The sequence below is a fragment of the Eutrigla gurnardus genome, assembly GCF_963514095.1.
Source record: "Eutrigla gurnardus genome assembly, chromosome: 7".
Classification (NCBI taxonomy): Eukaryota; Metazoa; Chordata; class Actinopteri; order Perciformes; family Triglidae; genus Eutrigla; species Eutrigla gurnardus.
The window spans coordinates 14,341,276-14,357,120 of record NC_139921.1 but is presented as its reverse complement, the minus strand read 5'-3'; the positions used below and the strand labels follow the sequence as shown (position 1 = coordinate 14,357,120).

General features: G+C 42.3%; 1 protein-coding gene across 1 annotated transcript in view; it reads right to left on the bottom strand.

The window, feature by feature from the left end:
- LOC311016242 (connector enhancer of kinase suppressor of ras 3-like) overlaps window positions 1-15,845 on the bottom strand; it is a 47,494-nt gene that overhangs the window by 9,530 nt on the left and 22,119 nt on the right. Inside the window, exons 5-15 of the mRNA XM_084013830.1 lie at window positions 11,905-11,946; window positions 10,993-11,112; window positions 10,747-10,806; window positions 10,030-10,098; window positions 9,770-9,916; window positions 8,311-8,435; window positions 7,604-7,791; window positions 7,412-7,498; window positions 6,764-7,014; window positions 4,488-4,525; window positions 2,627-2,669 (exon numbers count right to left, since the gene is read on the bottom strand). Of these exons, the coding sequence (XP_083869956.1) occupies window positions 2,627-2,669; window positions 4,488-4,525; window positions 6,764-7,014; window positions 7,412-7,498; window positions 7,604-7,791; window positions 8,311-8,435; window positions 9,770-9,916; window positions 10,030-10,098; window positions 10,747-10,806; window positions 10,993-11,112; window positions 11,905-11,946 (1,170 nt within the window). The remainder of the gene's footprint in view (window positions 1-2,626; window positions 2,670-4,487; window positions 4,526-6,763; window positions 7,015-7,411; window positions 7,499-7,603; window positions 7,792-8,310; window positions 8,436-9,769; window positions 9,917-10,029; window positions 10,099-10,746; window positions 10,807-10,992; window positions 11,113-11,904; window positions 11,947-15,845) is intronic.

The window sequence follows — 15,845 nt, the reverse complement described above, 5'->3', positions numbered from 1 at the left end:
AGTTTATCCCTCGCCATTCCCAATATTGACCACTAGGTGTCGCTAAGCTACCGCTATGGAGCAGGCTTTAGAGCTAATGGAAAACCATTCAGGGGACACGGAGACATAGTAGATGTAGTGGGGAATAAATTGATATTGAACTTTGTTTTACTCTTCAAAAAGGAAGTGTGTCAAATTTCTAACGTGCAATTAAGACTTGACTGTGCTGTACAGTTCAATTATAATTAAGTTTTATTATAAAAAAAATAAAACATGTTATCACCTGCAAAAAAAGTTGTACCACATAAAATATCGACTTCCACAGACTAACTCATAATGAGTGCATCTACAAATGTGAAGGGTTAAGTCCAGGACCAAATCAGATGGGTTCTAGAATTGTATTATATTTTTTATGGCTTTGAGACAAATTCACAAAATACACTATGATTCTCTCCAGAAATAAGGATAAAAATATATCTTTCATGTTACCAAGTCCGCTCAGGGCTCTGGAAGGCCTGGCTATCAACACACTTCACTGGGCTTGTAGCCAAAACATCACTGCTTGAGCTGTATCTGCAGAAGCTTGGATGTTCTGGTTCAAGGTTGGCCAGTACTGGGATGGCGGTAAACCAGTAGACACATTCTTGAGTCCTGCATTACTATAGACTCCATTTCATTTCTGCTTAAATGGACAGGGGCCTCTTCTCTCTTTCCACTTGCTATTGTACTGAAGCGAGTGGAGTGAAGGGACTATGAAGAGCCACCCCTCCCTTTATATCTTTAACATTCTCACACTGCAGCTTCCTCTCTGCCTCCCCTCCTGTTTGTCACCCTATCTTTCACATCCATATCAAGTAACTCTATTGTGTTACCTCGAAACCCCTCCCCCTCCAAAAGCTTCCACTTTGACATTTCAATTAAATGAGTTGAATTAAATAAAATATTTCAGCACAATTCTTGTTTCTCCTCCTTGATCCTGTGATGAGAGGAAAAAAGTCTCAGCATGCCACTTTAGGGGGATTTAAAGGGGCATTTCGCTGAAGCTGTGTTTGGGTGGAAGTGAAGTAATTTTGCCTGCGACTCATGTCAAAGGCCTGAAGGATTCACGGGAATGCAAATTGGTCACACTATTGTAGTGCTCAATCTCCCATCAAGATCCATGCTGAGAATTGCCACGGCACTTAGCTAATGCCCCGCCACCCCCCACCCAGAAACTGTGTTATTGTGTGACGGAGATAAATGAGAGAGGGGGGCGAACAGAGTGGCTATTATTCAGCAGGGGAATCTCACACAGTGTTAAGGGAAAGGGGGGGAGGGTGCAGAAATTATATCAAATTCTAGCTTGCTCAGTTTGATGGAGCTGCATTGTCCCTCAATTGCTAGTAACTTCCCAGTAGCCCTGGCACTGGTCACTACCTCACTTTAGATCTGCTAATTCTTCTATGCAGCAGATGTATCCTGCAGGTGTATACACACCCATAATCCAGGCAACAAAACCAGTAAAGTATCCCATTCATCTCATCTATATTTTAGAGATGATGACAGAGGGGTCAAGGTTTTCCTGTTTGGTGCAACAGCAATTCACCAACACACCATAAATCTGTACAAATGTGATTTGTTCACATGCCAACACTGACTATGTATCTAATCCATCTGACCCCTGTGAAAGTGTATGTGCCACTAAGGGATTGCCAGTAACTCGTGGTATTGTGGTATATGGCCTCTATGTGTGCAAAGATACCAAAGGGATCCTTAGTTCACGCTTGTGGTCATTTAATTTCTACATCTGCCAAAAGTTAATAGTTGCTGGATCAATTTCAGATTGTTGGCAAGTTCAACATAGATCAAGAGAAAGTCCACAGTCCTGCTAGCAGCTCTGTGAGGAACTGCTATGAGCTAAATGCTAATGCCAGCACACTAACGTGCTCATGGTGACAGCATGCTAATGCTTTAGCATGTTTAATGTTTACCACGTTCATTATCTTCATTTATTGTGATTTTGACCAAATGAAAATACTGCAAGATGCAATGGTAATGAATCACCAACATTACTACAATTTATTTAGAGGAAAACATTCATGTGAATACCACAAGGATCCATCCAAAAATTGTTGAGACATTTCACTCAAAACCCCAAATGTCAAACTCATGGTGAAGCCTGAAGAAAAGTCACGGGATGACCTGAGTGAGTAGGGCTCATCCTCTGGGGACTATTCATATCTGTACAAAATCTCATGGGAATCCATCCAATTGTTGGTTAGATATTATGGTCTGGACCACAGTGTTGGACCAACATTGCCATCCCTAGAGCCATGGCTAAAACGTAGAGTTTCATGATGTTGATTCAGACTGACAGAGGCCTAATCCCCATTCAAGACCTGCATATTGCATTTCTGTATACTGGACTGGTGGTTTGTGTCTGATAGGAAGCGTAAGAGAGAACGCGTGTGTGTTGTCATTGCTGTGTGTGAAATGTAATGGGCCTGTAATGGAGGCTCTCAGTTTCACCTCCTCCTGCCAAGCCAGTGGCATTCTTCACATTGCACACTGCACACATCATACTGTATGACCACATACACATCATTCTTTCATCAGTGGGTTTGTTAGTTAACGTTTAGACAGACTGACCCAAACACAATATACTTACTGCTTGAGAGAAGGACCAGGATCGTATTTGTGGTTGATTATACCTGTAAGAACAAATCAGAGACAAGGAAATCCTTTTAAACACCATTAAAGCTGACGTTGAGCAGTACTAAGAATGTCATCATCAAGTGATCATACTTTAGATCAGACATACGTGTCTCGTGAAAATTTCCAACACATACTCATTGCTTCCCAGCCATGATCTCTATCTATGTTCCAGTCCACCTCACTCTGATATAGCCTGAACTAAATATATCCCTTGGAGAGCGTTTTACTTAGTGTGCCAGTGATTATGTGATAATGCATTTGGCAACTAGCCACAGTAGCATGGGCAGACACGAAACTTGTTTCCAATGCTCAAAATACATGATTTACCTCAGCCGGGCCTCACCCTGCAATTTCAGGGTATGAAATTGTCTCCGGCTCGTTTTTCCTGTCTTCCAAATGCTTACATTTTTGGTGCTCTCCTCCTCCTGTCATCCATATTCAAGCCTTTGCCTCCTCCTTAAATTACTAGTTTGCTAAAGGCTGAGGCGTTTTTGCAGGTGTTGCAACTTCAAATATTTGTGTAGACACGCTTTGCTCTCCCGTCCACACAGAATGCCCCCCCCCCCACACCTTTTCTTCTTCTGCTAGAAAACCAAATTGATGGTTTTGATAAATGACAGAGGAATATAATTGATGCATCATCACATTTTATGCTTTGTCATGAGGAAAAACGGGTTTGTTTCTTTACGGATTAACAAAACAAAATTAATATGACACTTGATTAAATCCGCCATCAATCAAATTCCAGTGTCGCACGTTTAGAAACCTCTAGCCTCAATGAATCATCTGCTTATCTGCGAGATTTACCATAGCATCTCTTAATATATATTCTAAATGTGTGTAATGCGTTTTGATCGGGCGTGCGGCAAAACCGGATGCCATGTGTTTGCGTGCGGCTCTTTAAATAGAACTGCCACTGCCACTATTGCGCAAGGCGTTTAGTCATCGATCACGCTGTTAATGTGGGGAGTCACACCTCCTCAGGCCCTACATCCAAGACCAGAGGAGATACAGGGGCCACGGATGACGAGACGGAGGAACAGCAACCCTCGGATGTTTTCATATTTTTCAGTGGGATGGGGATATTTATAGTTGGAAGGATAGAAGAATCGGGATTTGTCATAACAGTGACATTTCTAAAGAAAAGGCAGCCTGTGAAGGTGTCGTGGGGGTGGATGGCAAAGGATGGACACACATGGGTATGTGGGACATGTTGGAACATTTTGCATATTGGAGGTCCTGAGAGATAAAGATGTCTAAGAAACACCGAAATATCATTTAATAATAAGCTTGAAATTGATTCAAAAGTTATTCATATTTAGAACTTGTCAAAAAAAAAACATGCTTGAGGATTCTTTTTTGAGATTGGATAAGGAGATCTATTAGGGAATAATTGTTTCAGGCTGAAACAGAGCAGTCATACTTTGTGTAGGACATCAGTTCTAACCACGTTGTTGCAGTTCCTAAAAGCTACAGGCACAAATCAACTAAGATTATTGAATACCCTGTCATTAACAAATTGATATACAGTCACATTTGGATAGAAACTGTACAGTTGTTTTACCCTACAGCTTTCACCATGACATACAGCCGTCATGAATCTCAGCATGGTTGTCTGTGGCATATTTTCCCCGATCATAAAAGCAGCCCACCCACTGACCCTGCACCCCATGGCTCGTTTTAAAAAGATTCCACAGCCTGCTCGCTGTCACTCCCTGTTGGAAAATTAGACCCACCCTGGTCTTATGTTTCTCATTTGGCCTACAACACTGTGTGTGTAGTTGTGTGTGTGTGGGAGAGAGTGAGGAACTCACCGGTTGAGGAAGTCACTGCTAGAGTGCCAGTCAGGTCCCTGTGATACATAAAGATTCATGTGTTAAAGCATGCTGGTGATGGGAGTCGACTGTTCTAGTTGCTCTGAAAGCCTCAGCTGGATTGAGATGTGCCAACATACCGTCAAAGCTGCAGTTGAACAGTACTCATTTTAGGATTACTTTTGTGCTTTTGCCTGGCCTGCATCCGTCATAGGGCTTTATGTGGCAATACTTAACTGTAAAAACGCTGCACCGCATTGTAGCAGGTAGCTAAATTATGAATGCATTAAATAGCATGTGACCTTGAATCTCCATTACAAACTATTCTATGTCAAAGATGAAAGTCCTCTTCAGAATAGGGAGAAAAAAAGCAAAAAGAAATGGAGAACAAAGCGATCACAGTCATACTTCCCTGTGATTTGGGATTATTTAAAACAAAACAAATTTCCACATGCACAATTTACCAATAATTCAGCCCGAAATTCTCATGTCACCATTTGTGATGTGCTGCCATAAGATGTTAGTGGTTAGCAAACTTAGCGGTGGGTTAAGCAGAGTGCAGGTAGTATTTAGGCAGACCACAAGTTTTTGAGAAAGTGCAAACTAGTGAGGACCGCAGTAGACTATAGCTTGGCAAGCTTTGGCAGAGCAAGACACAAGGAAGAAGAAGTGAAGTAGAGATAAGAAAAGAGGCCCATCTCCATCAGTAGATGCATGCACAGAGAAACACTGGGAAAGGGGAAAGAGGTGAGAGTGGGGGGTCGTTCTTGACAGCATGATGAAAGGTCCTCAGGCAAACACTTCTTCAAATCAATATGACAATGACAAAAGCTGTCAGGCACAGTAATCCTAACCTGGTTTTTAAATGTTTAAAAGGCAACATATGTGCAGGAATAAGATCCCCTGATGAAAAACCTGTTTTGACCATATGGTCACCCAGCTGGAATTTAAAGTTCTTCAAAGAGGGAAGTAGTTGCATAACCATCACTACCTGAGACACGGATAAAAAGGTAACGTGACCTTAGCTATCCTGTTTCACCGCATGTTTAAAAGACAGAAGGGGGGTTCAACTCAAAGGTCAAAGCAGGTTAGAAAGCCAGCTGGCGAAATATAGTTTGGTTCTCTATTCATTGGAAATTAATGACTAAAGCTGCCCATAACTTACAGATTGTTATGATAACATATGTCACTGATACTAGAACAGCATAGTCCAGTAATGTAGTTATGAGAATAAAGTTACACATTAAGCAGTAATTCCACACCCAATGGTAAAATAAAGACAATACAAAAGATTACTGACATGAACTGCAATTTTTAATAAAACGCTATTCAAAACTTACAAAAGGCAGATAAAGCAACAACAGACACTTCTTCCCTGTATTTTCTTAAATAATACTGTTATCCTGTCCCTTGTGATCTGTGAGCTAATAAAAAGGCCATTTGACCAGTTTGTCCTAAAAGACCATCTATTACCGTCACCCAGCTGTATGTGTAGGCCCTTTAGGTAGGTAATTGCAGAGTAAACTCAAACAGGATAGAAACGTTTACTGAAACTGAGTGCATAGCCTTAAAACCAGCACAAATATTTGCTAGTGGCAAGATAAAAAAAACATCCTTTACCAACCAATGCAGCATTGTCATCTAAAGTGACTGTAAAAATCTTTCTGAAGTATATGCATAGCTTACAAGAGGCAACCTTTGGTAGAAGGTAATGTAACCAACTAATCACAAAAGTGTCATTTGAGAAAGAAACATGTATAATAAAAGCACAAAATATGCTGTGTAACTTATCTATGCAAATAAAATCAAAATAAGCAAACAGCTGAAGTGGTATCAGGCAAGTATTTGTGAAGTATTAAATAATAGTACCAGAGAGCATTTCAACGGAAACATGACAAAGCTTAATATGTACAGGAGTCAATGGACAGCACAGAAAAGTGTCCTTAACCTAAACATCTGGATCTTCTTGAGGCAGAGATGGGACTTGTAGTCAGAGACGAGGAGGGTTGTGGGTAGTGTTAAAGGGCTGATGATGTAATGTAGTGAGTACTACAAAAGCAAGTTTGGTTGAGCAGTAGTAGTTGGTAGTAGTAGTGATACCAGCGAAATATGGAGGTTGGGGAGAGAGGAGTGTGAGAAAATCCAAAGCTGCCAAAAAACCAGCTGGACGTTAAAAATCAAAGGCACTGAGGAAGGACAAAGACAGGAACAGGAAGCCTCGGACAGGAAGCGCATCATCAGTGAGTCAATAGCTTAAGCCGCATGATCCAACTGACCAGTAGTGAGCGTTCTGCCGTCGCACGCTTGGAGGCGGGGCCTACAGAGGCCTTTTTGATGTCCTCCTGGTAGGGGATGGTGGCGCTGTTGTGGAGGTCTGAGTTGGAGTAGTAACGGCTGCCCCTGATGTGGTCCACTCGGACGAGGTGACGTTCCCCTGCAGGCCTGTAGGGCGGAGACACTGAGGGGACCTCCTCTGCAATGGTGGGGATCCTCTCATTGCTCAGGTACCTGTACAGGAGGTCTTCACCTGAGGCAGAGGGACAATGACAAGTCAGCTTATCAACATTATCAGCATTAAATGGGAGGCACTAGGTGTTTTTAACAACATTTCATTCACTTACAAAAAATGACATGATATCAGAATAGTTTGCAAACCTTTGAGATTTGTCCTTTAAGTAAAGTAAAAAGTAAAAATCAATCAATCAATCAATCAATCAATCGTCATCGAGTCAAATGCTTCAAGCACTTGCCTCCAAATATAAGCTAGCCTGGATCTGTGAAGTTAAATAATGTATGCTTTAATAATTTAAGCATATTTTAAACAATGCAGTGTGCTTTATTGCTCATAATTTGTATGAACCATGAGTATTAAAACATGGAATCACAGGGGGTTCACCTGGAGGTGAAAGCGTGTTCGTACATACCTTTCCTTCCCTGTGTCCAAGGCTTCGCGTAGGGATCTACCACTCCGACGCAGGTATCCACTGGCATGGAGAGAGGCCGGGGCTTCCCTACAGGCAAGAGTTTAATTGTCATCATTTGCATTGATTTAATATAATATTTTTACTATATCTGCTGGTAGAATGAAAAGATTTCCTGAATGAGGAACTACTGACCACGTGAGGGCTTGTGCTCCCTCAGCCTGGGCTGGATCACGTTGGCTTCAATGGGACAGCCAGTGCTTTGCTTGTCATAATCTGCAATGGTGCAGCGTCTTCTGCTCTCCTGGTCCAGATAGAAGTTGGGGGACTCGGAGCCCTTTGGTCTTTTACTAACACTGCAAAATGATTCTGCTCTTTCCTCTCTGTGTAGAGAAACAAATGTTCATTTATTTATTTAATATAACACAACATCCCACTCCACAGTTCACAGTACGAAGCAGTGTCACGCATTTGGGTTTATTTGTGAGCAAATATTTTAAATGACTGTAATTCCACTGAAATAAAGGCGACAAGACTTCAATCTCCACTATAAGATTCAAATGTGAATGGCCCACTATTTGTCATCTTCCTGGAGGTGGAAGATGAAACAGCTGTTGCATAAGGTCTAAGGAGGGACTAGTGGGAGCAGAGTGGGCTGAAGAAAGCAGAAGAGAATGTGCAGTAGGAGGGGAGGGAGGTGAGGCGATCATGGGTCCGGAACACACTCGTTATCAACCTGATGTGAGTTGGTTGACGAGGGGTGACAAGAGGTCGCTTACTGCAGGGTGACAGTTGGTCTAGTTCTTTGACTTATTTCATGGCTCATTTCTTATCCTATAACTTTCAGAGCTAAATGTGTTGTATAAAACGAAACCTCATTGACATGAAATATGGCAGCTCACCTTGGGGTGTATGGCATTGGAGGAGGAGGGGGGATATACAAATTCAGAATGGCCGACTTCTCCTTTTTGGTTGATCCGTTAGCTGAGCCGCAGGGAGACTGGGCTCTGACCAAAGAGGAATTGTTCTGAAAAATACAGCACAATACATCAATGTCAGTTTACTGGCAAAAACAAATTAAGTCATCGCTTTCTGTTTAAGGCTAAATATGACTTACTGGCAACTGGGAGGAGTTTACCACATGTGGTGAGACATTTAAGTGCTTGTGTGCGTCTCCCTGAGTATAAATCTTCTTGTTTGAGGTATGGAAAGATTGTAAGTGAAGTCCAAAATAGCCCATGAGACATGTACTTAAAACTGTACTCATTTACCACAGTTATGTTTCCCAACACTCAAAAAACATTGTGCCCTTGACGAGATGTACGTCTCTTATTCACTGCCATTCACCTCAGACCTAAATGATATGTCTGATGATGCAGTGTAGTAGACGAGATATATCAATGACAAACTAAACATCCGATTTGGGGTCTTATGAATCATTCCCCCCCTTCCTTGTCCACATAGCTCCCCTGTGTACAAATTATACAGTATTACAAAGCCACTGTCATTCATTCCTGCATCATTGTCTCTGTTTTGCCTTCTGGAGCCTTATTATCTCAGATAAACTGAGATGTCTAACTCCGATACTCCTTACTACTTGTTAAAACAAGATGCTGGTGATGATGCTGGCCACCTTTGTGCTGAGAGGCTCTTTGTTGTTTTGAGAAACCCACTCTTATCTGATATCTTCTCATCTTTCCTTTTCAGGCTATAAAACCAGGCTATGCATGATAAGACAATACCAGAGCCTGAAATTGGGTAGTTTTAGTTTACAACAGGCTTATTGTCTTCCAGTTTGTTAAAAGGGACTCAGGTGCAGAGATGTGGTTAAAAGCCAAGTAAAGCCTAATGTATTCACATAAGGGAGGACATCATTGGATTGCAGTCTCATAACATTATTAGTACAGTATTTATCATCTACCCCTGATCTTTATTGGAACAATAGACATTAGGGGTGTTTGCGCTTTGAAAAAAAATAAGGTGAACCCAAATAACATAAATTATAAGTGGGTGGGCTGCTTATAAATGTAAGTCCTATTGTCTTCTTTTGATGGCATCATCGGGGCAATTTCTATCTAATCTCACCAGACTCCAACACTATAGGCTGGCAGCTTTATCTCCTAGACTGAATGACATCATAGGATTTGTTTGCCTTCGATCTAGCGCAGGAAGCAAAACTCAATGTTATATTCAATTCAGCTGGCGGCACTTTCAGGGTGGCTCTGTGACACTTGTCTGAACTTGCTGTTTTAGGACCAACTCCCTAAAAAGCTGATGATTGTTTGATAATGACTAGACACACCGGCTTTTGTTGATCTACCAAAATGAAAGGAGGAAGTGTGTGAGCTTGTGTGCATGTACCTGTTGTACTGCGGGCTTCCAGCGCATGTTCTTGAGTGGGGCAGGGGTGAAACCTGTTATGCCTGTGGGCCTCTTCTTAAGGAGTAGAACCACACCTTTGGGGTCCTCCCTCAGTTTGACAACCAGATTTTTCAGCTGCCAGCCCACCTGGTACACACAACACACATTAATATACCATTAACATTTAAAGAGTGCCCTCAAACTGACAATATGTAGGCTAAAATATCTAGATGTCCGAGGACAAAATAAGAGCTTCCTACCACTGTCTGCTGGTTGACCTGGATCACCTCATCACCAGCATGGATCTTCCTGGTCAGGTCTGCAGGTGACTAAGAGACAAACAAAGTAAAGGTCAAAGCCTGCTAAAACACTTTAATGAAACACTGGAACTTGCTGCTAACACACAACAATTTACAAAACCTTGTTGAAATTGGAGCTACTGTAGTGCCATGCTTGTCATTTCAACTGAAATTCTCTATTCAAAGAGCAAATATCTGATGAATGAGTTCAATTCGTGAGAAACAAACACTCTCTGCCTGTATGCATATCAGATGAATTGTTTTTCATGTCACACGGATGTCAAATGGGATTAACTAGTCATTACTGGTGACTCAGGTCCTGATTCACAATTAAGGACTGGAGGCGTGAGGATCCAACCGTGGCAGCGATGCTGGCGTATTAGTCACTGGCTGGTTGTGTCAGTGTGGGGAAAGGTAAGACTTTGTTTTGTGGAGGTGGTTTCTGTGCTCTTGTAATCGTTTAACATCACGAACTGTTCCATTTGCGGAAGAGCAGTTAACTCCTTCAGATAACTCAGTGGGCCCTCAGTAGAGGGGGAGGAGAATGAAGAGGAAGACGAGAAAGTGAGTGTTTTTGTTGGACCAAAATTAGAAGAGTAAGATGTGGTGATAAAGCGGTGTCTAAGTTGGCCATAAAAATAAAATAAAAAAAATGCAAGCAATGCATGTCATACTTACATGTTCTGTGGTTCCCGTGATGACATGTAACCCATCGTAGGTAGACTTGATGTACATCCCCTAGGGCAAAAAAAGAATTTCAGTAAAATACTTTACTCCTAGAGGGAGATAAATGTATGACGGTGTGAGGTACACAATTTGACACACACACTGCATGCCTTCCTGGCTTTCAAACCCAGAAGGCAGACCTTAAGTTTAGGGTGAAAAAAAGGGCTAAATAGACAAAAATCTCCCAGGATGCCTTACCAGACCCTCCCCCGGTTTGATATTGGTCAGCTGGACTTCCTCCAAGCAGGCCGACTGGCTCATCAGGGGGTCAGAGGTAGTTCTAACGGTCTGATCACAGATGGTGTTCAAAATCTTAGACTGCAGAGGAAAAGGCAAAAGTAAATGCATCAGCAAATAAAACAAGCATAATAATCCAAAAACCTTCTCACTGTGATATTAAGCAGTGTGTTGAAACGAGTTAGTTTACACACCTACTCACAATCATAGACCTTATCCTTCATTAGTTAGTTGTCCTACTCCCTGTGCACATGGCTGCGTGTGTTTGTGTGTCCATGTTTAGTGCAAAGCTTAAAGGGCTAAAAAGGGATCATTAGTGTGCTATTAACTGTACCAGTGCACACATAAGACCTATATCAGTCCTGTGCACGTCACCCTTCTTCCTGCGTTGTTCCTTGCTTGTTTCAGGACAAAAACTATCATTTGTCATGATTAGAGGGGACTTTTCTGTGACGTCTTTTCTCAGGCACATACATTTTGTTTTGAACACATGGTGTACACTTTATGTAGAGGTGAGCCTAAAACAAAGAAACTCTGGCCATTGTGGGCTTCACTTGTGTAGTCTAAGAGAGAGACAGAGTGCTAGAGGAAGCATAGTATTAGCCCAAGAGGTCTGGAGAGTGTCAGCAACAGGAAACACTGATTGATGGCCAGGGCGTATTACAGCCGCCTCCTCTGTTGGCAATCCTATAGACCTGTCTGCTCTATTCACTTGTAAAACGGACCTTGCTACTTACAGCATGTCACACAATCTCCATGTAAAAAAACATGAATCCAAACGATCTACCAGACCATTTCCCCCTATATAGCAAATTCAGGGTCTTATTCAGTTTACATTAGGAGAAACAAAGAGAAGAGATAGGGTATACTTACAACTTCCAGGATCTTCTCTTCCATCTCGTAAACACTGCAGTCCTGTTACACAGAAGACAGTGATGACAGATTAGGCTCGTGAGCAGTAAACAAGGGGGGAGAGGAAGAAAAAGTATAGGGGTTGGGTGAATACGATATAATCAGCATCCCAGAATTTGAACGGAGAAATAAAAACAGCATTTAGATTCAAATGACCTCTCTGCTTAAATTCTGGGGGAAGCTTAAATTGCATAATACCCTGTTTGGTTCAGTAAACTATATTGAAACATGAATACCATACCGACACTCATAAAGTAACAATGAGCAGATTACATGGTGACAGATAATTGGAAAAAACATGTCATGATGTTCAGAAAGCCCTCATTGAAATAGTGCTTTGGTTTTCTGCAACCATTTGGATGCATCACTGCTTCCCACAGTTGAAAGTGGGTTGGCTAGTGGAAGCACGGGCAGTGTTTCCCGCACATAGGCTTTACATGGACGGGCCAAACAGCAGAGGATTCGCTGCTGTGGATCACTCAGTAAAACTTCAGTGAAACAACAGACCCATACCCATAGGCATAGCCTGACTGAGTGAATCGGCTGATACTGAAGGACACAGCCAAATCATGCTATTAAAATGTAAGGTTTTTACCCACTGTGGATATTTTTGAACGCTTTTACACTTTTGCTTTACATAAATACATTTAATGTCACCACAATGCATGCTCACTCAATGTCTCACGCTCAAACTTTTCTGGGAGAGGACCCCCAGACCACCACCAAAGCATATTTTAAACCTGCTGGAAGCACTGAACGGTTTCTGGACGTCAAATAAAACACAGTAGCTGTGATCATGGTTATTTGGGGGGAGGATCCAATAATAAAATCTGCAAACTCAGCTGGGAGACTGACCACCGTCCCTTCCAAGTGTCAGAACACAGCACTCATAGACTGCAGCTGGACTGACCACAGCTGAGGCAACAGCCTCCTCTGACAACTGTGTTGTTCGTGGTGAAATTGCCTTTGGTTACACAGGGGGGTTAACAGAGTGTATGGGGGGCCTCTGCCTGTTTATGAAATTGGCTCTGTACTAGCAATGCCCCAAGGGAAGCCATCCATCACAACACAGGTGGAATGCTTCTGTCAAAACTAGAGAGAACAGAAAAACTTCTTCAACAAGCCTCTTATATCTCCAGAGCCCAGACAAGCTTTGTCAATGCAAAATAAAGGGATACTGGTGTTGTGGCCCTCACATTATTAGTGACATGCACGGGCATGTGTCATGTACAAAGCCCGCTCTGTTGCCTGTTGTAAATCCATTGTGCAGAGAGCGAATGGGGGTCGAGCAAGTTTTTCCATATTTCCATAGCTTGCACATTCCATTGGGCTAAAGGGGAGCATCTGTTTTCAAAAGCACTTGGCTTGTCATACTGTTAGTTTGTTTACTTTGAAAAGATTTGAATGACTGTCTGTGGCCGTGAGCGATGGCTTCACATCAAAGCAGTACACTGCCTCATTATTATTCTTGATCTGTGTTTGAGTGCCTGTTTGAATGACTAAACACTTTTGGTAAAGTAATATACACTTGACTTTGCGTCTTTGCCACATTTCCCTTACTTGGAGGTAAAAATGAAAAGCCAACATAAACATTGAGTAGGAAAAACACAATAACAGTTTCAAGTCATTTGACATGTCCTACATTTCCTTACAATATTTTTTTCCCCCAAGTCGGCCAAGAACATATGGTGGTTTGAGAAAGAATTTGGCGATGCTTGTGTAGACATACAACTGCATATTTCTTTTGTAAAAACTTGCCCATGTTTGGATGACTACCCTGTTGTCTCAGCCATGAGGGATGAGCTAAAAATACATATTGCGATGTTTAAACAACACAGTATCAAAATGTTATGCAGACATGGTTTGGCACATCTACCATCAAGCTTGAAACATTTATGGAACATTTCTCTGGTCTCATAGTACCATCAAATCACTTGACTGTGAATACAATATTGCAGAAAATCCTTCTAAGATCTGTTTGTGATATCTAAATGAATCCCATATCTTTGTCAAAACCAAAGTCCTTCTAGTAGACAGGAGCCAGATCGTAACTAAGTGCTGAGAGAGGCTGAGGGACAATTCCCTGGGTGTACTGATCCCTCACGTTATGAACTTGATCCCACAGCCGGTGAGGATCAGATGACTCTGTGTGCTGCTCCCTGGGCCTTTGATCTGCCACCAGAGCGGATTTGCATGGTCGAGCAATGAAGTGGCAGAGGGAGAGGAGTGCTGGCACAGTGCGGGAACCTGGAGTGTAGCTGCCTTTATACTGAAGTGAAGACCTGACTTCCTGACATCCTGTTTTTCATAAGGTATCAACATTTATACATTTGTTAAATGTCGGTGTTTGGCCTACATTATGGAATCTTTGTTTTTTGTTTCTGCTAAAGATATAGAAACATAAACTTCATAGCTGAGCGAAAAATTCAGGATAAAAGACATGGGGGAATCGATGAAAAATGCACTCTTTGAAAGAGAATGACCTCCACACCGACGTGTCAGCCAAGATGGGTGATGCGTTCACAGTTTTATGGCTGTGCCCCATTGTGTGTATGCACACAGGCTTCATTCAGGCAGAACACATAAATTGTGTGATCTGAAAAGCCCTAATTCTTGGCTGAAGTTCATGAACAAGCTGGGCAAACCTCACGCCGTCCTCCCCCATCATAAAACTAATCACTGTGGCAGTCTCCTTTGCAACCTATTTTATTAACCAGTGGCTTATACTCTGGACTACATGTTATGAATAACAAAGGGAGACTAAATTATCCCAAAAAATGAGAAAGGAAACCAAGAGAGGAAATAAGTCTCCTCATCAGTGTCTCTGCAGTTGAACACGCAGCTACAGTATGCGCTGATGCGAGTAAAAGAGAACGGATGACCAAAACTGCATCTCTCCTCCAGTTGTTGGAGGAAACTAATCTCTCCAGTCTTACAAGACTCTTTCAGCACCTATCAGGAGTTTATTCTACACCATAACCTCTCCGCTTCACATGGCAGTGTGGGAAATGTATACCCCCACTTCTCCTGGAAGACCATGACCGAGACACCCACAGTAAATCACCAGAGGCGCTGAAATCCCAGACGCTGGCGAGGAAATGGGCACTGTGGGAAAGGAATTTATTTTGATGCAATAACCCCCTAAAAATGACACCTGCAGTCTCAGCAGCCACTTTCACTAGTAGTGTAAAATGAGTTGCTTAGAGGGCTATGCTTCAGTCAAACCCTTTAGGAAGAACAACTACTGCATACGCGCGAAAGGCTTTCGTACTGAAAAAAATGCCACTCACCAGCTGCCTTTGTTTAAGACATATGTATGACCAACCACTACTGTTTGTAGGGAACTGACAGAAGTAGATTGTATCATGATGCAATACTAAAGCAATGCTCTGCAGAAAGTTGTAAAATATAGTGAATGTATGCTCCTGTTCTGTTTTAACTGCCATCTTTCTGGCAGTCAGATGGACCACCTTCTCATGCCTGGATTAAACCTACACACAGGAAGAGCTTTCAGAGAGCTTGGTCCCCCACTGCGAGGGTCTTGGAGAAGCAAAAACAGGAACCACATGGCTAAGGCAGAACGGCAGCCTGGGGAATGTTGGCAGCCACCTTTAAAAGAGCGCAAGTGGGTTTTATGAAACTAGAAACACAAAAGCGACAGTTACAATAAACGTCCCCGCACTAAGGGGGTCTCCTCATTAGCCAGCATGAGGAGGAAAAGATCCCAAGAAAAACATCAGCAGTTGCAATAATGTGCTCAGACATGTGTCATGGATGCCAGACCACATTTCCCAAAACTCTCTTCTCCTACACTTTATCTTGCATGTCTGTGCCCCTGGGCTGGTAGGTGCTCAGTGGAAAAACCTTTTGTGTGTGTGTGTGTGTGTGTGTGTGTGTGTGTG